This window comes from Chiloscyllium punctatum, chromosome 42 (assembly GCF_047496795.1).
Source record: "Chiloscyllium punctatum isolate Juve2018m chromosome 42, sChiPun1.3, whole genome shotgun sequence".
NCBI classification, from domain to species: Eukaryota; Metazoa; Chordata; class Chondrichthyes; order Orectolobiformes; family Hemiscylliidae; genus Chiloscyllium; species Chiloscyllium punctatum.
The window spans coordinates 7,076,150-7,099,078 of NC_092780.1; the positions used below are offsets into that span (position 1 = coordinate 7,076,150).

At 44.8% G+C, this 22,929-nt stretch overlaps 1 protein-coding gene across 19 annotated transcripts in view; it reads right to left on the reverse strand.

Annotated features, from left to right (window-relative positions):
- Window positions 1-22,929, reverse strand: part of srcin1a (SRC kinase signaling inhibitor 1a) — a 525,004-nt gene that overhangs the window by 282,442 nt on the left and 219,633 nt on the right. For 17 of the 19 annotated variants that reach the window (XM_072561312.1, XM_072561311.1, XM_072561310.1 and 14 more), the window contains one exon: window positions 2,562-2,624. The exons of 1 other annotated variant lie outside the window; for it this stretch is intronic. In XM_072561312.1, the coding sequence (XP_072417413.1) occupies window positions 2,562-2,624 (63 nt within the window). The remainder of the gene's footprint in view (window positions 1-2,561; window positions 2,625-22,929) is intronic. One more of the 19 variants, XM_072561305.1, reaches the window with a different exon arrangement.

Here is a 22,929-nt window from a genome sequence, read left to right on the forward strand (position 1 = left end):
AAACTCAATCAAGTTTGTGAGACATGATTTCCCACGCACAAAGCCAAGTAGACTATCCCTAATCAGTCCTTGCCTTTCCAAATACATGTACATCCTGTCCCTCAGGATTCCCTCCAACAACTTGCCCACCACCGAGGTCAGGCTCACTGGTCTATAGTTCCCTGGCTTGTCCTTAACACCCTTCTTAAACATTGGCACCACGTTAGCCAACCGCCAGTCTTCCAGCACCTCACCTGTTGATACAAATATCTCAGCAAGAGGCTCAGCAATCACTTCCCTAGCTTCCCACAGAGTTCTAGGATACACCTGATCAGGTCCTGAGGATTTATCCACTTTTATGTGTTTCAGACATCCAGCACTTCTTCCCCTGTAATATGGACATTTTGCAAGATGTCACCATCTATTTCCCTACAGTCTATATCTTCCATATCCTTTTCCACAGTAAATACTGATGCAAAATACTCATTTAGTATCTCCCCCATTTTCTGCAGCTCCACACAAAGGTCTCCTTGCTGATCTTTGAGGGGCCCTATTCTCTCCCTGGTTACCCTTTTGTCCTTAATGTATTTATAAAAACCCTTTGGCTTCTCCTTAATTCTAATTGCCAAAGCTATCCCATGTCCCTTTTTTGCCCACCTGATTTCCCTCTTAAGTACATTCAGTTTAGAATTTGCCCTTGCTAATCTCTGAACTAAATTTTAAAAAAAGCAACAAAGCAAGAGCAGGCGAGAGATTGATGAATTGTTCAATTCTCATCCCATCAAATTCCTCCACCATCTGCAAGGCCTCAAGTCGAGACTTTGATGCAACATTCAGGGTGGGCAGGTTTGCAACAGCACACCAGAAGTTTGGCACTGTCCAAGACTCAACAGTTTTCCTGGTTGCTGCCGTTGAACTCAAAATACTTAGATTACTTACAGTGTGGAAACAGGCCCTTTGGCCCAACAAGTCCACACTGACCCGCCGAAGCGCAACCCACCCAGACCCATTCCCCTACATTTACCCCTTCACCTAACACTACGGGCAATTTAGCATTTCCAATTCACCTAAGCTGCACATTTTTGGATTGTGGGAGGAAACCAGAGCACCCGGAGGAAACCCACGCAGACACGGGGAAAATGTGCAAACTTCACACAGAGTCACATGAGGCGGGAATTGAACCCGGGTCTCTGGCGCTGTGAGACAATAGTGCTTGCCACCGTGCTGCCCATAATCTATCCATTATAGTGAACTGGAGTTGGCAATGCTCTTCATGAAGCAACTGCATCATCTCATCGAGATTACTTCAAGAAAACCTCCCTACCCTCTGATATCACCAAGGGTAAGAGCAGCGACATTTGGGGAACACCATCTCTGGGACTGCTGGGGATCTAGACAAAGCTCAGAACAACCACTATTCCAGCATAAGTGGTCTTGAGCAATAAAATTACCTTGCCGCATCCCGCATTCAATAATAAAGCCCTGAAGTTCTTTTGTTAACAAAGTCCAGAGCAGTTCCCCTTTTTATTTGGGTCAAATATTGTTTAGTGGTAGACATAATACCAACTTACCACACAGCAACACCCCCCCCAGACACACTGCAAAAAATAACTTTTAACAAAGATTCCAAATTTGAGAAGGGTCACCCCATTTCTGAGAAAGTCTGGTAAACAATGAAATATTACAGTGTGACTGTGTAAACTGGGTTTTACATCAGACTAAATATAATTTGAAGATTCAAATTCTTCTTCATGGAATGTCTTGGTGTCAGGGTCTGGTTAGCTCAGCTGGCTTACGTGTGGTTCAGAACAACCTGGGATCACAGTGGCTCAGTGGTTAGCACTGCTGCCTCACAGCACCAGGGTCCCAGATTTGATTCCAGCCTCGGGTGACTGCGTGTGTGGAGTTTGCACATTCTCCCTGTGTCTGCGGGGGTTTCCCCTGAGTGTTCCAGTTTTCCCCCACAGTCCAAAGATGTGCAGGTCAGGTGAATTGGCCATGCTAAACTGCCTATAGTGTTAGATGCATTAGTCAGAGGGAAATGGGTCTGGGTGGGTTACTCTTTGGAGGGTCAGTGTGGACTGGTTGGGCAGATGGGCCTGTTTCCACACTGTAAGGAATCTAAAATCTAAATCAATTCCTGCTCTGGCTGACATAGATATGGGACATGTCTCCTTGCCTGTCCACAGCTGAATGCAGAGCAGTGCTCCTCATGTTACACAACGTATTGTCTCTCTCTCTGTTTATGATCCCTTGCGGTCTATGGTTAAGGACCTCCCTTCATGATACTCAACAGTCTTGTTTACATAACTAATTCCACAGGTTTTCAACATTAAGGTTTGGTTAAGAAAACAGAACATTGCTGATATTTTAGTTCAAAAACACTGGTTACAGTTCCAGAATTTACACGTCAGGGCTTCAGTGATGCATTCCCAATTTTCTGTCTCACTTCCTATGGCTCCCATTTTGATCATATTTTCTGGTGCAGATGTCACTATCCCCACCACCCCAAACGCAACATCCAACCACCAGTCTGGGTTTTCCCGTTAATCCCCATTTTTTTTAACAGTAATCTCACTTACCTTAGCCTCAATCTTGTTCCCTCCATCCCTGAACTCGCAGGCGCTCCAAGCTTCAAAGCCCTGCTGTAAGAAATATCCAAAGCTTTGAAGTAGAAAAGATCAAGTTTCATTGCAACTACAACGATTTGAACATATTGCATCACATTCGGCCGAGTTCAAAGACTAAACTCATTTACGTCACCTGCTATTATCCAAAAAGTAAGTTTTGGGAACAGAAGTTTGATATTTGTGGCAATGCCTCATTTTGCCCCTTTCCTTGTACAAAGTTCAAACATCCAGTGTGCCAGTGGAAATTATCAACTGCTCAATTTCCAACAGCCCACTATTTTGTGACTCACTGTGTCTCAGGAACATCTGGGTGTCAGTGTCTGAGCGGGGTGACTGACCGAATGGACATTTCCCTGACTGTTCCCATGAACAACTCCAATATTATCACTGCTCTCCACTTCCCAGAAAAAATCCTGAAGAATCCTTCAGCGTTTTACAACATTCAGTCCAGCGATGCTTCGAGATGAAGCATCAATCCTCAGGGACCAGGCATCAAGTTTAAATCAATATTCCCATTAACCTGCAGATATTTCAAATGGCTAGTACCAGGGTCCTGGTTTTGCACTGAGGCATAAGCAATACAGAAGCGGCTTCTCCAAACCTTCAGCTCCTCAAAATTCAAAATAATAATTTTCTAGTCTTGAAGGAAGAAGAAATGGAATGGTGGCATTTAGAGCTTTGGAAATTACGTTTCCAGGTTGGTCACTACAGGTCCAGTAGATCAGCTATCTCTGGAATAGAAACGATACTCCCAATGTCTTTGTGGTTTCTTACAGTATGAAAACAGGATCCTTTCTTGCCTCTCAAGCATTTATATAATGCCTTGAAACATAAGCCTGGAGTCACCGGTAGAGAGGGTAATGAAGAAGGCATTTGATATGCTTGCTTTTATTGGTCAGTGCATTGAGTATAGGAGTTGGGAGGACATATTGTAGCTGTATAGGACAATGGTTCGGCCACTTTTTGAATGCTGCACACAGTTCTGGTCTCCCTGCAACAGGAAAGATGTTGTTAAACTTGAAAGGGTGCGGAAAAGATTTACAAGGATGTTGCCAGGGTTGGAGGATTTGAGCTATAGGGAGAGGCTGAATAGATTGGGTCTGTTTTCCCTGGAGTGTGGAGGCTGAGGGGTGACCTTATAGAGGTTTATAAAATCATGAGGGGCATGGTTAGGGTGAATAGACAAGGTCTTTTTCCCAGTGTAGGGGAGTCCATAGGTTTGAAGTGATAGGAGTGGATATAAAAGAGATCAAAGGGACAACATTTTCATGCAAAGGGGGTGCTTGTATGGAATGAACTGCCAGAGGAAGTGGTGGAGGCTGGTACAATTGCAACATTTTAAAGGCACCTGGATGGGTATATGAATAGAATCCCTACTGTGTGGAAACAAGCCCTTCATCCCAACAAGTCCACACTGATCCTCCAAAGAGTTACCCACCCAAACCTGTTCCCCATTACTCTACATTTACCCCTGACTAATGCACGTAACCTACACATCCCTGAACACTATGGACAATTTAGCACAGCCAATCCACCCTAACCTGCACATCTTTGGATTGTGAGAAGAAACCAGAGCACCCAGAGGAAACCCACGCAGACACGGGAGAATGTGCAAACTCCACACAGACAGTCCTCTGAGGCTGGAATCAAACCCAGGTCCTTAGTGATGTGAGGCAGCCGTGCTAACCACTGAGCCATCATGCTGCCACATGGAAAAGGAAGGGTTTAGAGGGATACTGGCCAAATGCTGGCAAATGGGACGAGATTAATTTAGGGTATCTGGTCGGTATGGACGAGTTTAATCTGGTCTGGTCTGTTTCTGTGCTGTTTACCTCTATGACTATATGACTCTCATGCCCTGAGGTATTTTACAGGAGTTTGAGTAGACATTGAGCCACTTAAGGAGAAACTGGAACAGATAATCAAAGAGATAGGCTTTATGAGTTGGTGGCACGGTGGCTCAGTGGTTAGCACTGCTGCCTCACAGCACCAGGGACCTGGGGTAAAATCCGGGATTGATTAACTGCCTGTGTGGAGTTTGCACATTCTCGCCGTGTCTGCGTGGGTCCCCTCTGGGTGCTCTGGTTTCCTCCCACAATCCAAACATGTGCAGGTTAGGTGAATTGGCCAGGCTAAATTGCTCATAGTGTTCAGTGATGTGTGGGTTAGGTGCATTAGTTAGGGGTAAATGTAGTGTAAGAGGGAGGGGAATGGATCTGAGTGAGTTATTCTTCGGAAGGTCAGTGTGGACGTGTTGGGCCGAATGGCCTGTTTCCACACAGTGGAGATTCTATGAAATTTTTAGGCAGACTACTCTGTTAGACAGTTGAAGGTAGACACCAATTGTAGAGCAATAAAACAAGAGGCCAGGATTGGAGCAGTGCAGAAATCCTGGAGGGTCACGGGGCGAGGGTATGTTATGGTGGTGAGAAGTGCACAAGGCCAGGGAGGGATTTTAACAAGCAGCATCAAACTATGAGATACACAGCACGGCTCCATCTGACCCCAAACAGTGTTGGAGGTTCTCCATCAAACTGCAATCAGTGGATTCATCAAAAAGCTTCTAGTAATTGAAAAGCTTATTGCATCTGGTCTGTCTGCCAATTTTCTCTTTACCCTTTTCCTCAAATTAACCCAAGCAAGATGGAAAACTTTCCCAGGAAGAAAATCATGTGCACGAACCATGTAGTAAAATGTCAGGTTGCTGTATGTGTGAGTTTCAGTTTGAGTATTCCAATGTGCTCCCCATCTATGATCCCTGCCCTCAGTAAACAGTCAATAATTCCAATACAGCCCTGCCCAAGGTGAGGAGAAAGTGAGCACTGCAGATGCTGGAGAGGCAGAGTCGAAAAGCACGGTGCTGGAAAAGCACAGCAGGTCAGGCAACATCCGAGGAGCAGGAGAGTTAACGTTTTAGGTATAAGCCTTTCTTCAGGAAGTGAAGAAGGGCTTGTACCTGAAACATCAATTCTCCTGCTCTCAGATGCTGCCTGACCTGCTGTGCTTTTTCAGCACCACGCTTTTCGATTCTGCTGCATGCTGAGTATGACTCAACCCTGTCTCCATCCTTTCATAACTATGGCTGGTTTCTGCCTTCTCCAACCTGAAATTTAATTCCATATTTTAGTCCTCAAAGCTGCGGAGACCATGTAGTTACAATTGGACTCTCAAGCCGTCCCCGCACACCAGCACACACACACACACACACACACGCGCACACATAGACACACACAGGTACACACAGACACACACACACACACACACATAGACACACACAGGTACGCACACACACAGACACATACACACAAACACACACACACACACATAGACACACACAGGTACGCACACACACAGGTACGCACACACACACATACATAGACACACACAGGTACGCACACACACAGACACATACACACAGACACACAGACAGACAGACAGACACACACACACACACACACATAGACACACACACACAGACACACACACACATATTACAATGCTTTTCCCTTGACCTCAGCACTGAAGCCTGTCCTTTTAGCTGCTGTGACCTCAGTCTCTCTACATTCCTCCTATTCTTTCCTCTTTTAATAGTATGGTATTGCTGTTCTCCTGTTACTGAGCAAATGACCTGGAGGCAAGAGCTTTTTTTTAAGTCCACATTATTTGACTTGTTCAAATCTGATGGAATTTAATTTCAGCTCTTTTTTATTCATTCGGGGAATGTGGGCTTTCCTGGGTGAGGGGCATATTTGTTTTTATCAATTTTGAGTTAATTAAATAAATCTAGACAAAGCTGCCAGTGTTGGCAAGAAAATGAAATGACTGGATTGTCAAGAAGCTCCACACAGATCAGAAATGTCCTTTCGAGAAGGACATCCATGGAGAGTCTGCCCTCCATGTGACTCCAGACCCATATCAATGTAGCTGACCATTCAATGCCTTCTGCAATGGCTTTAGTTGTAAAAGAGAATCTCACTGTGAGGGGGCCTTCACCAGAAGAGCAGCAGCAGTTCAAGAAGGTGGCTTTAATGATTGGAACGGGCTCAGCCAGGTGGACCTCATAGAATATGATGAACAGCCCCAATCAGGGAGCCCGGGTGACAGATATAAAGAGGAGTGTCAGACATCCTGTTCACTCTGAGAGCCGGCTCTGAGGGAGCTGGGTCAGTGTCAGGGACTTCAGGACGGGATACCGACCTCTGTGTAGCTACTTCAGCCACCAACTTCTCAAGGTCAATTCTGGATCAGCCTATTACACTCCTGAGGGGCTGAATGGCCTGCTCTGTGATATAACACTTCTGTAATTGAATTGCTCTGAGCCCTGCCACCTATGCTCAAATCCTGAGAATGTAATTTAAAAATCAGTTTTTCATTCTATGACTTTCAGTCCACTGGCTGATCTGCTGAATGTAAACATTGTGTTATTGGAAACTTGTATTGTTTTGACCAGAGAGTGAAAATATACATCTCAATGAAATATACCCTCCACACTTCGCCAAGGAGACACCATGTCAAAGGGAAACCCATAACGTGCCTTTTATTAGTTCATGCTGGATATGTGATATCCTTCAAGTACTGAGTGAGTAAAGACAATGCCACATTTTACAACTTGCCTCAAACTCCCTGGACATTAAACTCTCAAAGTCAGCTTCAGGGCACCGCCCTAGGCCATTTGTCCATCTCTAAACCAAGATCAACACTGAGAAATATTCTAGCCACAGGATCCTTCATAGAGGAACAGCCTGGCCTCTGTTCAGCTTTTTAAGCTGAACATCCCCTTGGCATTGCCAACGTTTCTAAATCGCGTAGTTTTTGTTCATTCATTCAACTCTCTCTTCCTCTTCACAGTCTCCATCCTTTCTCTCTTCCTAACATTTTCACCTCACGGACCTTTATCCCTCTTCCTGTTCCCCACCACAGTCTCACTCCACCTCCCATTCCCGAGTTTCACCTCTTCATTGAATTTCCTGATGATCTGGGAACAGGAGGAGGCTATTCATCTCTTTGAGCTCCTTCCTCTATTTAATTAGATGGGTGGCTGATGTAAACATGATATCTTCATCAACTTGTACAAGCACAATGGGCCAAATGATCTCTTACTGCCCCATAACAATTCTGTGATTCTGAGAGACTTGCTTCGGTTCCATAACCATTATTTTCTTCACATAAAATCCATTCAGATTTTTTAAAAAGTTCAATTGACCCTTTTGTCTCAATAGCTTTCGATGGGTCAGAGTTGCAGGTTTTTACTATCTTTTGTAGTCATAGAGTCGTGTCCTGAGATCACACTGAACAGCCTAGGAACATGGCTGGCCCCTTCAGGTTTTCAATGTCTGAGCTCCATCTTCCTGTCTTTGTTCCATCCCAACCCAATTAAAAACCTACCCGTCCCAGTCACAAACTCTCAAACTGGTTTAGCATTCAGTTTCTGGGGGTAGAAAGATCTAGATTTCCACCTGAAAAACTGCTTTCTGATTTCACTCTGGGGTAAAATCATGTCCTTTATTCTTAACCCAACCCCTCCAGTGAAAATGGTCTTCTCCAGATCAAGCCAATTAAATCCCTTCAACACCCTGCAGACTTCCTCAGGTAATTCACTCCTCAATCTGCTACATTCAAAAGAAATACAAGCCAGAGCAACCTGCCTTCATAATATACCCCTTCAAACCCTTCCACCCTCATCGCCCACCCCATCTGGCTGGCCTCAATAAGGCCCTAGGATTTGACTCCTCATGTACAACACCACTGAAGACTGGTTTGCATTAAAATAATTCCCATTACTTTTGATAAATGAAAGGTTTTCGCAAATCTCCAAAGCCCCTTCCTGGCACAGTATGGCCCTTGGGTTCGTGTTGCTGGTACATCAACAATCCATTCAGCATCTAAATAAACATTACTGTGATCGAGAAGATATAGATAGGTTGGGAGCCCTTGACATTCAAGCTTTCGTACATATTTATTCAATAGCCTATGCTCTATTTTTACCCTGTTGTCTGACGGACTATCTCTGCAGGATCAAGACAACTAAAGAAATCTGGTCTCCGTGCCCATCTTTTATGAACACGTGCTTTTCTCAAACAAGATGTGGAGGTGCCGGTGTTGGACTGGGGTGGACAAAGTTAAAAATCGCACAATACCAGGTTATAGCCCAACAGGTTGGAGTATGACCTGGCATTGTGTGATTTTTTAACTTTCTCAAACAGGGGGGAGTTTTTGCTACTGCTGTTGGGGAGGTTTTAAACTAATGTGGCAGGGGGCTGGGAACCAGAAGAGAAAACAAGTAGACAGTGAGATGGAAACTGGAGACTGTAAGGATCATGAAGATAGCATTATAAGGGGAAGAGTAGGCAGAGAGCAGATGAATGCAAAAGAACTGTTGGCCTGAAATGCATCTACTTTAATGCAAGGAGTAGTGTGTAAGGCAGATGAACTTAGGGCTGGTATTGGTGCCTGGGAGAATGAAGTTATTGCGATCACAGAAACTTGATTGAAGGAAGGGCTTGATTGACAACTAAATGTTCGAGGAAATAGATGATTCAGACAGGACAGGGAGGGAAGTAAAAGAGGGGGTGGAGTTGCATTGCTGATCAGGGATGATGTCACGGCTGTGCTAAAGGAGGACACTATGGAGGGCTTGTGTAGTGAGGCATTATGGGTGAAGCTGAGAAATAAGAAGGGTGCAGTTACATTGTTGGGGCTGTATTACAGGCCTCCCAGTGGTGAGTGTGAGATAGAAAAACAATTAGGTAAACAGATTATGGAAAGATGTAGAGCAATAGGGTAATGGTGACGGGAGATTTTAATTTTCCCAGCACTGACTGGGACTCACTGAGCGTCAGAGGACTAGATGGGATAGAATTTGTAAGCAGCATCCAGGAGAGTTATCTAGAGCAGTATGTCAATAGTCCGACGAGGGAAGGGGCCATTTTGGACCTGGTAATGGGGAATAGGCGAGGACAGGTGGTAGAAGTTGCAGTGGGGGATTTCTTTGGGAACAGTGACCACAATTCTGTAAGTTTTAGACTACTCGTAGATAAAGATGAAAGTGGTCCTAAGGGAACAGTACCAAACAGGGCCAAGGTCAATTGTATCAAAATTAGGCAGGAGCTGGGAAATGTGGATTGGACACACCTATTTGACGGGAAATCCACATTTGAGATGTGGGAGGCTTTCAAAGATAGGTTCACGGCAGTGCAGGATAGGCATGTCCTGTTGAAGGCAAAGGATAGCAAGGGCAAGATTTGTGAACCGTGGATGACAGGAGAAATTGTACGACTAGCCAAGAGGAAAAGGGAAGCCTACATAACGTCTAGGAAGCTAAGAACAGAACGGGCCCTGGAGGAATATTGGAAGAGTAGGACCAGTCTTAAACAAGGATTCAAGCGGGTTAAAAGGGGCTGTGAATTAGCTTTAGCGAGCATTATTAAGGAGCATTCCAAGCATTTTATTCTTATATAAGAAGCAAGTGGGTAACTAGAGAAAGGATTGGTCCACCAAAGGATAATGAAGGAAGGCTGTGTGTCAAACCTGAGAGAATGGGTGAGATCCTGAATGATTACTTTGCATCAATGTTCACTGAGGAGAAGAACATGATGAATGGTGAGATTAGAGATAGAAGTTTGATTAGTCTGGATCACGTTGACATAAGTAGGGAAGATATGTTGGGTAGGCTAGAGGTTATTAAGGTGGACAAATCCCCAGGACTGGATGGGATCTATCCCAGGTGCTGAGGGAGGTGAGAGAAGAAATAGCTGAGGCCTTGACAGATATCTTTGTGGCATCCTTAAAATACAGGTGAGGTGCCGGATGACTGGAAGGTTGCTCATGTTGTCCCCCTGTACAAGAACGGTAGTAGGGATATTCCGGGTAACTACAGACCAGTGAGCCTGACGTCAGTAGTGGGAAAGTTGCTGGAGAAGGTACTGAGGGATAGAATCTATTTATATTTAGAAAAGAATGGGCTTATCACTGATATGAACATAGTTTTGTGTGGGGGGGGGGGGGTGATCGTGCCATGCCAACTTAATAGAGTTCTTTGAGGAAGTGAGCAAGTTGATAGATGAAGGAGGGGCTGTAAATGTCATATACATGGACTTTAGTAAGGTGTTTGATAAAGCTCCCCATGGTAAACTAATAGAAAAAGTGGTGTGCAGGGTGTTTTAACTAGGTGGATAAAGAACTGGTTGAGCAACAGGAGACAGAGAGCAGTAGTTGAAGGGAGACTCTTGAAATGGAGAAAGGTGACCAGTGGTGTTCCACAGGGGTCATTCTTGGGGCCACTGTGGTTTGTGACATACATAAATGATCTGGAAGAGGGCACTGTTGGTATGATCAGCAAGATTAAGATGACACAAAGATTGGTGGAGTAGCAGAAAGCATAAGGGACTGTCAAAGAATACAGGAGGATATAGATAGATTGGAGAGTTGGGTGGAAAAGTGGCAGATGGCGTTCAATCCAGACAAATGTGAGGTCATCCATTTAGGCAAGTCTAATTCTAGAGTGAATTATACAATGATCAGAAGAGCCTTGGGAAAAGTTGATGGGCAGAGAGATCTGGGAGTGCAGGTCCATTGTACCCTGAAGGTTGTTGCACAGGTGGATAGAGTGGTCAAGAAGACATATGGTATGCTTGCCTTCATTGGACAGGGTATTGAGTATAAGAGCTGGCAAGTCATGTTAAAATTGTACAAGACATTGGTTCGGCCGCATTTAGAATACTGTGTACAGTTCTGGTTGCCACATTACCAAAAGGATGTGGACGCTTTGGAGAGGGTGCAGAGAAGGTTTATGAGGATGTTGCCTGGTATGGAAGGTGCTAGCTATGAAGAGAGGTTGAGTAGGTTAGGATTGTTTTCAGTAGAGAAAATGAGATTGAGTTCTACAAAATCATGAAGGGTATCGACAGGGTGGATAGGGATAAGCTTTTTCCCAGAATGAGGGATTCAATAACGAGAGGTCATGCTTTCGAGGTGAGAGGTGAAAAATTTAAGGCGGATACATGTGGCAAATACTTTACACAGAGAGTGGTAGGCGCCTGGAATGCGTTGCCAGCAGAGGAGCTCGAGGCAGGCACGGTAGATTCATTTAAGATACATCTGGACAGATGCATGAGTAGGTGGGGAGCAGAGGGATACAGATGCTTAGGAATTGGGCGACAGGTTTAGACAGTAGACTTGGATCGGCTCAGGCTTGGAGGGTCAAAGGGCCTGTTCCTGGGCTGTACATTTTCTTTGTTCTTTGTTGAAGGTCCTGTTTTCGGGGATCTCAGACATTGAAACCGTACTCTCTGGAAAGCTATAGAGGCTGTGTTGAGAATCAGTTCCCTCGATGGACAGACACTGATTCTGTGCAGATATTCCTGACTGTAACAACTCACACGGCCTATTTCTGATGACAGCTTACACTAATGAGACTTCTATCCCTGGAGTGTGTAAAGTTAGGAGATGATCTAATTGAGGCGTTTAAGATGATTTAAAATGTTGACAGAGCAGACAGTGAGAAAGTATTTCCTTTGTAAATCCAGGACATGGGGCACAGCCCTTGAGTCTAATGTGGACAGTTATAGGGTGATGGTAAGGAGTATTTCCTTACACAAACGGAAATCTGGAACTCACTCTGAACTAAATTACTGTTGGGTGGGGGAGAGTCCACTTTAATTCCAAACTGGGATTAATAGATTTTTGTTAAGGCAATTACATCGAAGGTTACAGAACCAAAACAATACAGCGAGACACAATGATTTGAGTCTAGATGACTCATTAGCTTGCTCTCTCTCGGCCTGACCCACTGTGGTTTCCAGCACCTTTTGTTTTCCGCTCAGATTCCGGAATCTGCAGTAATTTGCTCAAAGACAAACTACATCTGAGTCACATTCCAATTCAATGCCTGCTCCTATCAGTGACTTAACGGAAAATATCCCAGGATATCAAAGCTGTAAATCCTGGGTTTATGACAACCTCCAATGAGGCAAGAGACAGGTTGTTGTTTGGCTCTGGTCTATGGAACAAAGGTCAGTAAATGGATCAATCAGGATCTGCCTGGTTGGCAGCATTGGCTCAAAGGGCTGAATGGCCTCCACCTCTCCCTCTGCAATAGATTGCCATTGGATACTATCGCCAACAGATTGGGATTTTCTCTGCATTTTGATATTGCCTTTGCACAGCTTGGTATTATTGTCAGCCTGAATATTATTAAACACTTTGTACTGAGCCAAAGCTAACATTCCACACATCTTACTTGGCAGGACATCTGGCCATTTTACAATGTCAAAAATGACCAGCAAAACGCAATGGCAGGTGAGGTAGATGGGAGCTAAATGGAAAGTACCCTCTTTACTGCCCCAACAAGGGTAGGTGTTAAGAGAAGTGGGGAGAGTTTGGTCACATCGTTCCATCTCGGTAACATTATAATCAGAGCAGGAAGGTTTGCTCTAATTGTTTAAAGCAAAATTGTCAAACTGTTCTCACATAAATATTCATACTGTGCTTCCAGCTTCATAAAGGCAGATACAGTGGAAAACCATCATCCCCCCACTCTCTGCTCCCATCCCCATACTCCTCCCTCACCCCGGGAAGCACTGAGGGTCAGAGGGACCCTGGTGTAGATGAGTTCCTTAAGATAGCAGGACATGTAATAAAGTCATTACAAAGGCATATGGGATACTTGCCTTTATTAGCCGAGGAACAGAGTTTGAGAGCAGGGAGTTTATGCTGGAACTGTAGGAAACTGTAGCAGTTCTAACAGATCAACAACCACATAGAGATGTGACCTCTGCGACCGGGACTGTCAATCCAGCATTGGTCTCTTCAGTCACAAGCGACATTGCTTCATGGAAGCAGGAAGCTAGAACAACGAGGATGCAACCCATGGTCAGCCATGACCGAAAAGGGGCCTCTTGTAGGAAACTTTGGTTAGCCCACAGCTATTGTAGAGTATTGTGTACAGTTCAGGAATCCTCATTATAGGAGAATGTGTTAGCATTGGAGAGAGTCAGAGGAAACTTACTAGGATGTTGCTGGACCGGAGAGTTTCAGTTATGAAGAGAGATTGCCTCGACTGGGGGTGATTTCCTTGCAGCAGAGGAGATTGAGAAGGGGACATGTATAGAATTGTGAGGGACATAGATAGGGTAGACAGGAAGAAACGTCTCCCCTTGATGGTGGAATCAATGACCAAAGGGCATAGATTTAAAGGAAGGGGCGGGAGGTTTCGAAAGGTTTAAAGGGGTTGTGAGGAAAAGCGTTTTCACCCAGAGGGTAGTGGGAATCTGAAACTCACTACCTGTCAGGATGACAGAGGTCGACACCCTCATAATGTTTATGAGGATGTGCGCTCGTGATGACAAGGCGTAAGCCAAGTGCTGGAAAATGGGATAGAATAGTTAGGGCAGGGATGGGGAACCTGCAGCCTTCGAGGCCATTGTGTGTGGCCTTTTGAATGAATCCAAATTTTGCAGAACAAATCTTTTTTTTATTAATATGTTTTTCGTCCTTTATTATTTTCATTTTAATCTTAAAATGAATGTATTTAAAATACCAGAGAGTAAAAGAAAATTCAACAAAATAATCCCCACTTATTGCTGCGAATCCACATTCTCCCACTTAACCAAAATCAAGACGCCCTTCAGGTCACAAATGGTGGATACCCATCGAGAGGACCAGCTAAAACTGTAGACCTCCATGCTGCAACCAGATATTCAAATGCTTTCCTACAAAAAGCAGTCACAACAAAGTCATTAAAAGGTTAGTTAACTTTAAAATTCACATTTTTTTCATTTTTTTAGTTAGTTATTACATAATAGTTAGATTTTTGCAAAATAATTTGAATTTTGAAGAATAATAATTGAAGTTTCTTGGATGCGGCCTTATTAGATTACAACTAACATAATGCAGCTTCCAACATGAAAAGGATCCCCACCTCTGAGTTAGGGGTTGTTTTTGACTAGCAAAGACTTAATGGACCAAAGGGCCTTTTTCAGTGCTGGAGACCTCCTAGACTCTCAAGTATCTGACCCATATAAGGCCACAAACTGGGGTTCCTCCTATCCCAATCATTCCATTTTCTGCTTCAGGGACGCTATTCTCATCTAGCTCATGCAGAGTCCACAATTAGCAAACAAATGAGTGACAGGAAAATAAAACCTAAAGGGCTATTGTAAAAAGAGCAAGGGAATGGCATTACTTGGATAACAAGTTGTAAGTTCGCTCACTGAACTGGAAGGTTTATTTTCAGACGTTTCGTCACCATGCTGGGTAACATCATCAATGAAGCGCTAGTATTCTATCCTGCTTTCTATTTATGTGTCTTGATCTCTTATGTTGGGGTGATATCATTTCCGGTTCTTTTTCTCAGAGATTGGTAAATGGGATCCAAATTGATGTGTTTGTTGATGGAGTTCCGGTCAGAATGCCAGGTCTTTAGAAATTCCCGTGTGTGTCTCTGTTTAGCCTGTCCCAGGATGGGTGTGTTGTCCCAGTCAAAGTGGTGTCCTTCTTCATCTGTATGTAAGGGATACTAGTGAGAGTGGGTCATGCCTTTTTGTGGCTAGTTGGTATCAAAAATTGCAATTGGATAACAGTCCCAAATACACCAGCATGAAGGCCAGTGGGCTGAATGGCCTCCTTCTTTTATGCTGCATAGTGGAGTGATTCTTATATTTGATATCAGGTCTTCAGCATACAGCACATGGTTTTCACGTCTCCTCCCCCGCTTTCCCTTTCTCACTCAGCAGGGAGAGCTGCTTCTGACTTTGCACTGCAAATGACAGCCCAAAACCTGACTGTGACCACGTCATCATGAACTGCTTACAGCCACCGTGCACCAGTGGGAACTCTGCATCTGTTTGCAAGGGCTGAGACTGTCTGCACGCTGAATATATCACCCACCTGGCAGCTGAGAGATCTCCTTTACCAATCCCACTGGAGGGGGTGGGGGGGTTCCAGGAATCATACCTGTGCGACACAGATGCCAGGTGAAGATACATGAGGCCGCACTTTATTCTCGGAGTCAGGCATACACGCATTTCGCATGGGGAGCTGTGTGATAATCACATCGCTCAGCGCTCACTATACAAGGTGCTCAAATACCATCAACAGGGTGAAAGGAGTTGCCAATATTTCAATGTCACATGAAGTGGTACATAGGTTCTTGTCTCCTGAGCCAATTTATACCATTTGCTTCAGTATCATCTCGAGTAACACCCAAATAAAACCTGTCTGCCTTGGCTCACTTGGCAGCCTCTGACTCAACAGATTGTCAGTTGACTGAAGGGACCAAGCCCACCCTCTGGATGTAGGACTGAGGAAGTACTGCTCTGTCAGGCTTACTGCTTTTTTCAGATGAGATGTTAAATCCAGGTTTCTGTCTTCCTTTCTAGGAAGATCCCAGCGTATTTATTTGCTGGTGTTTTGTGCAATAATTATCTCCCAACGCAAAAGCAGTCTGGTCACCATCAGATTGCCATGTATGGGATATTGCTGTGTGCAAATTGGTTCCTCTGTTCTATGTTACAACAGTGACTATCCTTCAAAAAGTATTCCTATTGGTTGGAGAGTTTTCTGGAACATCCAAAGGCCAGGAAAATCGCTCTATCAACACTTGGCGTGTGCCTCAGTCTCTGTGTAACCTGGGGATGGGAGACTGCTGTTGAGCACGGGAAATGGGGGTTTGTTCCAGAGAGAGAGGGAGGGCAGGGAAAGAAAGAAAAGTTCAGCATCTTGGAAATTGTTTAAATGGCAGGGTCTTTACAAACCAAACATTGAACTTCTCATGAGTTTCTTGTTGGCAGAAATAATCATGGGCCATAGCCACCAACACAACATTACACAAAGATTTTAAGAATCATAGAATCCCTATAGATTAGATTCCCTACAATGTGGAAACAGGCCCTTCGGCCCAACAAGTCCACACCGACCCTCTGAAGAGTAACCCACCCAGAGCCATTCCCCTGTGACTAATGCATCTAACACTATGGACAATTTAGCATGGCCAATTCACCTGACCTGCACATCTTTGGACTGTGGGAGGAAACCGGAGCACCGGGAGGGAACCCACGCAGACACCGGGAGAGTGTGCAAACTCCATACAGACAGTCACACGAGGCTGGAAGCAGGTCATTCGGCTCATCGAGTCCACATCGACCCTTCAAAGAGCATCCCACCCAGACCCCATTCCTGTAGCCATGTATTTCCTATGGCTAACCCATCTAGCCTGCGCATCCCTGGACTGTGGGAGCAAACTGGAACAGTCGGAGGAATCCCACACAAACACAGGAAGAATGTCTGTGTAGAGTTTGCACAGTCACCGGAGGCTGGAATCGAACCTGAATCCCAGGCGCTGTGAGGCAGCAGTGCTAGTCCCTGAGCTACATTTAAGGGACCTTACAGCTGTCGGCATACAGTCCAAACTGCATGGGTCATTGCTGCTTCAGGACTTGTCACTCCAATATCGCATTTCATGGCCTACAATTTGGGAAGCTCTGAACTGTATAAAGGAAGTTAGTTCTTTCTTTGAACTTAAAGCATGCTCAAATCTCGCTTTGTTTCTTAAGTACTTCAATGAGTGGGGGTATGTGGGATGAGAGGTGAGAACAATTCTGGCTTCACCCATGACCCACAAGAACAGAGAACCCAGTCGATATCACTCGATGGTCTTGCAGGACATGAATGAACCCTGGGTGGGTTTCTCTTCTGCTCTTCTTGCAGTGTTAGGGTTAGTACTCAGCTAGGACAAAGTGGGCACTGCAGATGCTGCAGATGCAGAGTCCAGAGTGGGGTGCTGGAAAAGCACAGCAGATCAGGCAGCAACCGAGGAGCAGGAGAATCGACTTTTCGGGCATTCCTGATGAAGAGCTTACACCCGAAATGTCGATTCTCCTGCTCCTTGGATACTGCCTGACCTGCTGTGCTTTTCCAGCACTACACTCTCGACTTAGCACTCAGCTATTTCACTCTTACCTCCAGTTAGCTAAAGTTAACCAAGTGATGTTAGAATAGGATAAAAGGTCAGCACAACATCGAGGGCTGAAAGGCCTGTACTGGGTTGTACTGGTCTATGTTCTATGTTATCATGGGCTGAATATGACTGTTCCCCAGCTGATAGGTAAGGTCGGTAAAGGAGAGCATGAACCCACCACTGAAAGAACTAACATTCTCTTTAAAGAAAGAACTTCAAAGCAAAAGCCAACACATGCAAATCAATAAGTTGCATTGTAGGGTCGATAGTCAGAGACTTTTCCCCAGGGCAGGATTGACTGGTACAAGGGGTCACAGTTGTAAGGTATTAGAAGAAAGGTATAGAGGGGACGTCAGAGGAAGGTTCTTTACACAGAGAGTTGTGAATGCATGGAATGCGTTGCCAGCTGTGGTGGTGGAAGCAGAGTCATTGGGGACATTTAAGCGACTGCTGGACATGCACATGGATAGCAGTGAATTGAGGGGTGGGTAGGTTGGGTTATTTTATTTTACATTAGGATTAATCCTTGACACAACATCATGGGCCAAACGTCCTGTTCTGCGCTGTACTTTTCTATGTTCTATGTAGTGTCACTGAGAGAGGAGATGTCAAGCTGCATGCTACCTTCTCACATCAGATCAAATGTTAATAATGAACCTGCTGGAAGATGCCATTCAGGTCTGTTGTCATCGATGCTAAAAATGGCAGCATCTCAAAAAAAAATACATACATTTGTATAGCACCGTTGGGATGTTTCAAAGCACGATGCAGCCACTGAAATGCTGATGAAATGCAATCATCATGTTAATGCAAGAAGCACAGCAAGCAGCCACAAACACGGTCACCTTCTCTCAGTGCTGTTGGTTAAGAAATAAATATTGAGCAGGACAGTGGGGAGAGCTCACTGCCTTTTTAAATTCATTCAGTGGATGTGAATGTTGCTGGTTGCATTGCTTGCCTGTCCCTGGTTGTCCTTGAGAAGGTGGGGGTGAGCTGCCTTCTTGAACTTCTGCATGTAGACCCACACTGCCTTTAGGGGACGTTCCAGGATTATGACCTAGCGAAACTGAAGGAACGATGATAAATTTCCAAGGATTGAGGGGAACATGCAGATCGTGGTGTTCCCATGTAGCTGCTGCCCTTGTCATTCTCAATGACAGTGGTTATGGGTTTGGAAGGCACTGTCTAAGGCGTCCTGGTGAATTTCTACAGTACATCTTGTGGATGGTACATGTTGTTGCTACTGAGTACACGGTGGAAGGACTGAATGTCTGTGGATGCTGTGTCAATCAAGCTGCTTTGCCCTGAAGAGTATGAAGCTTCTCAAGTGTTGTTGGGGCTGCCCCCATCCAGGCAAGTGGGCAGTATTCCATCACACTCCTGACTTGTGCCTTGTAGATGGTGGACAGGCTTTGGGGAGTCAGAAGGTGAGTTACTCACTGCAGGATTCCTAGCCTCTGACCTGCTCTTATAGCCACAGTGTTTATATGGTGAGTCCAGCTGAGTTTCTCATACCCAGGATATTGATAGCCAGGGATAAGCAATGATGATGCCATTGACTATCAAAGGGTGGTGATGAGTTTGTCTCTTCTTGGAGATAGTCATAGCCTGACATTTGTGTGGCACAAATGTTACTTGCCACTTGTCAGCCCAAACCTGGATATTGTCCAGATCTTACTGCATTTGAACATGGGCTGCTTCAGTATCTGAGGAGTCAGGAATGGTGCAGTCATCAGTGAACATCCTCACTTCTGACCTTACAATGGAGTTAAGGTCATTGATCAAAAGGCAGAAAATGTTTGGGTCTAGGACACTCCTCTGAGGAACTCCTGTAGAGATGACCTTGAGCTGAGATGATTGACCTCCAACAACCACACCTACCTTGCTCAGTGCCAGGTCTGACTCCAACCAGAGGAGAGATTTCCCTGATTCCAATTGAATCTATTGTATCATGGATGCCCTACTGGTCAAATGGACCTTGACGTTAAGGACAGTCACTCTCTTGTTTGAAATTTTGCCAAGCAATCTTTTACATCAAGCTTGCAGAGGAAATGGGGTCTCAGGTATTATCTCAGCAGTATCCTCCCCCAACAGAAAAAATTGAGGGTAACAAAGCCAGCACTTGCTGGAGAGACACCATTGACATGTTGGAGTCATAGCAATGTACAGCACAGATACAGACCCTTCATTTCAATTTGTCCATGCTGACCTAACCTAATCTGGTCCTACTTGCCTGCATTTTGCCCATATTCCTCTAAACCTTTCCCATTCATGTACCCATCAAGATGTCTTTTCAGTGTTGTAATTGTACCAGCCTCCACCACTTCCTCTGGCAGCTCATTCCATACATGTATGATGTTCTAATTTCACTGCTAATGAGATCCTCAAGGACAGGACTAGCCTTGACATTCCCAGGAAACTGCTGTCTCTATTGAGTGCTGTGTCTTAGTATCTTTAGAGGACATTACAGTAAGGTGGCCCCTTTGTAAAAATAAAACTTGTATTGATAGAACAGCGTTACTATGGTAAAGCAGTTCACAGGATGGGATCTAGATTGTGGTTCCTTCACCGTCACTGAGTCAAAATTCTGGAACTGCCTTCCGAACAGCACAGTGAGTGCCCCTACGCCCCGTGGACTAGTTCAAGTAGTTCAAGAAGACAACTCTCCACCATCACCTTCCCCAGGGCATGGTGGCTCAGTGGTTAGCACTGCTGCTTCATAGTGCCAGGGACCCTGGTTCAATTCCAGCCTCAGGTGACTGTCTTGGTGGAGTTTGCACATTCTCCCTGTGTCTGCGTGGGTTTCCTCCGGGTCCTCCGGTTTCTTCCCACAGTCCAAAGCTGTCTCGATTAGGGTGAATTGGCCATGTTAAATTGCCCACAGTGTCACAGGGATGTGTAGGCTAGGTGCATTAGTCAAGAGTAAATGAAAGTAATAGGGGAGGGGATCTGGGTGGGATACTCTTTGGAGGGTCAGTGTGGACTTGATAGGCCAAAGGGCCTGTTTTCACACTGTAGGGATTCTATGATAGGAACAATAAATGCAGACCTAGCCAGTGGCACCCATATCCTGTGAATGAATTTAAGAAAAGGAATACAATTCAGCACAATTTGACCCTAAGCCATTAAAGACTGCAGCTTAGTCAGAGCGGTAAATCTTAAGGGGCACTTTCAAGGGGGAAAGAGAGGTAGAGGACGGTGAGATTTAGACAGAGTTGCAGAGCTCAGGGCTGGTTGAAACATATGAAATCCTGAAGGTTCCTGACAGGGTGAGGTGTGAGATAATCTAAAACATTGGGGCAACGTTTGAAAATCAGGGTTGCTCATTTGAAACAGAAATTAGTTAAAATTTCTTTTCTCCCAATGAGTCTTGAATCTTTGGAACTATCTTTCTGTAAAGATGGTGGACGCAGAATCTTTGAATAGTCTTGTCAGCGAGCGGTTGCCAGCTTATCAGAGATGTGTGGCAGTGTGGATTTGAGGCTACAATTAGATTGGCCATGATCTTAATCAATGGCAGCAAGGGATGGAGGGGCTGAATGGCTTGTTTCTGCTTGAAATGATTGTACATACAGCTGAAGACATGACCGCCTATGGTGGAGTGATTAAAGAGATGAACAACAGGCTAGAATTGCAGAAGCACAGATATCTTGAGGGCTGTGGAACTGAAGGGGTTTGAGGCAGAGGGAGGGGTGAGGTCGGGAACGGATTCAGGAACATCGATGAGGATGTTACTGCGAAGGTTGATGACATCACTCAGGGAAAAGGACACAAGCGCGAGAAACGTCACAAACCCTCACATTGATTACCACTTTGTTCCATGGACTATGTCAAGTAATCAGTTAGGCAATCGAGATGAAACAAGATTAAGTTTGTGTGTAAAGTTCAATGTTTGTAAAATGAATGCTCTGATAGAAACTGAGAAAATAGGGGCAGGAGTAGGCCATTCAGCCCATCAAGCCTGCTCTAGCATTCAGTACAATCATGGCTGATCCTCGGTCTCACTGCCATACTCCCATCTTCTCTCATACCCTTTCATGCCTTTAGTATTTATATCTATTGAATGTCTGATTTAATCAAAATATTCTGAGTGGGCTATTACCTGTATCAGACTGAAGATGGTGGTAGAACTGAAGATTTCTTAAGGTGCCTCCATGACCTTGCCCCCATTGACTTTGTAAATGATTTCCTCATCTCCTGACCCCACATTGTCAATTATCAACCTCCAAGTCTCTTACAATTCTCAATCTGCGATATCCAGTCACTACCCAGATTTCCAGCCTGGATACTGTTGTTGAACAGAGAGACCAGGGGTTCAGGTATATAATTCTTTGAAGTTTGCGTCACATATAGACAGGGAGGGTAAGAAGGTGTTTAGCATGCTTGTCTTCATTGCTCAGTCCTTTGAATATAGGAGTTGGGAAGTCACGTTGAGGCTATACAGGACATTAGTGAGGCCTCTTCTGGAATAATGTGTCCAGTTTTGGTCTCCCTGTTATAGGAAGGATATTATTAAGCTGGAGAAGGTTCAGAAGACATTTACCAGGATCTTGCCAGGAATGGAGGGTCTGAGTTATAAGGAGAGGCTGGGTAGACTGGGACTTTTTTCACTGGAGTGTAGGAGGTTGAGGGTTGACTTTATTGAAGTTTATAAAATCATGAGGGGTATAGGTAAGGTGAATGGCAGGTGTCTTTTCTCTAGGGTGGCAAATTTCAAGGCAAGGTGGGGTATTTTTAAAGTGAGAGGAGAAAGATTTAAAAAGACAGGGGGGTAACTTTGTTACACAGAGTGGTTCATGTGTGGAATAACTTCCAGAGGGAGTGGTGGATGCAGACACAGTTACAAAGTTTAAAAGACATTTGTATAAATACATGAATAGAAAAGGTTTGGAGAGATGAGACTGACAAATGAGGAAAGACTGGATTGACTGGGCTTGTACTTGCTGGAATTTAGAAGAATCGAGGGGAATCTCATAGAAACCTATAAAACCCTGATGGGACTGGCCAGGCTAGATGTGCGAAGAATGCTCCTGATGTTGGGGAAGTCCAGAACTAGAGGGTCACAGTGTAAGTGTAAGGGGTGAGCCATTCAGGACTGAGATGAGGAAGAATTTCTTCACTCGGAGAGTTGGGAACCTGTGGAATTCTCTCCCACAGGAAGCTGCTGGTGCCAGTTCATTAGATAGATTCAAGAGAGAGCGGACATGGCCCTTACAGCTAAAGGGATCAAGGGGTACGGAGAGAAAGCGGGAGTGGGGTACTGCGATTGCACGATCAAATTGAATGGTGGTGCAGGTTCAAGGGCCAAATGGCCTACTCCTGCACCTATTTTCTATGTTGCTATGTAACTGGGACTAGTTTAGTTTG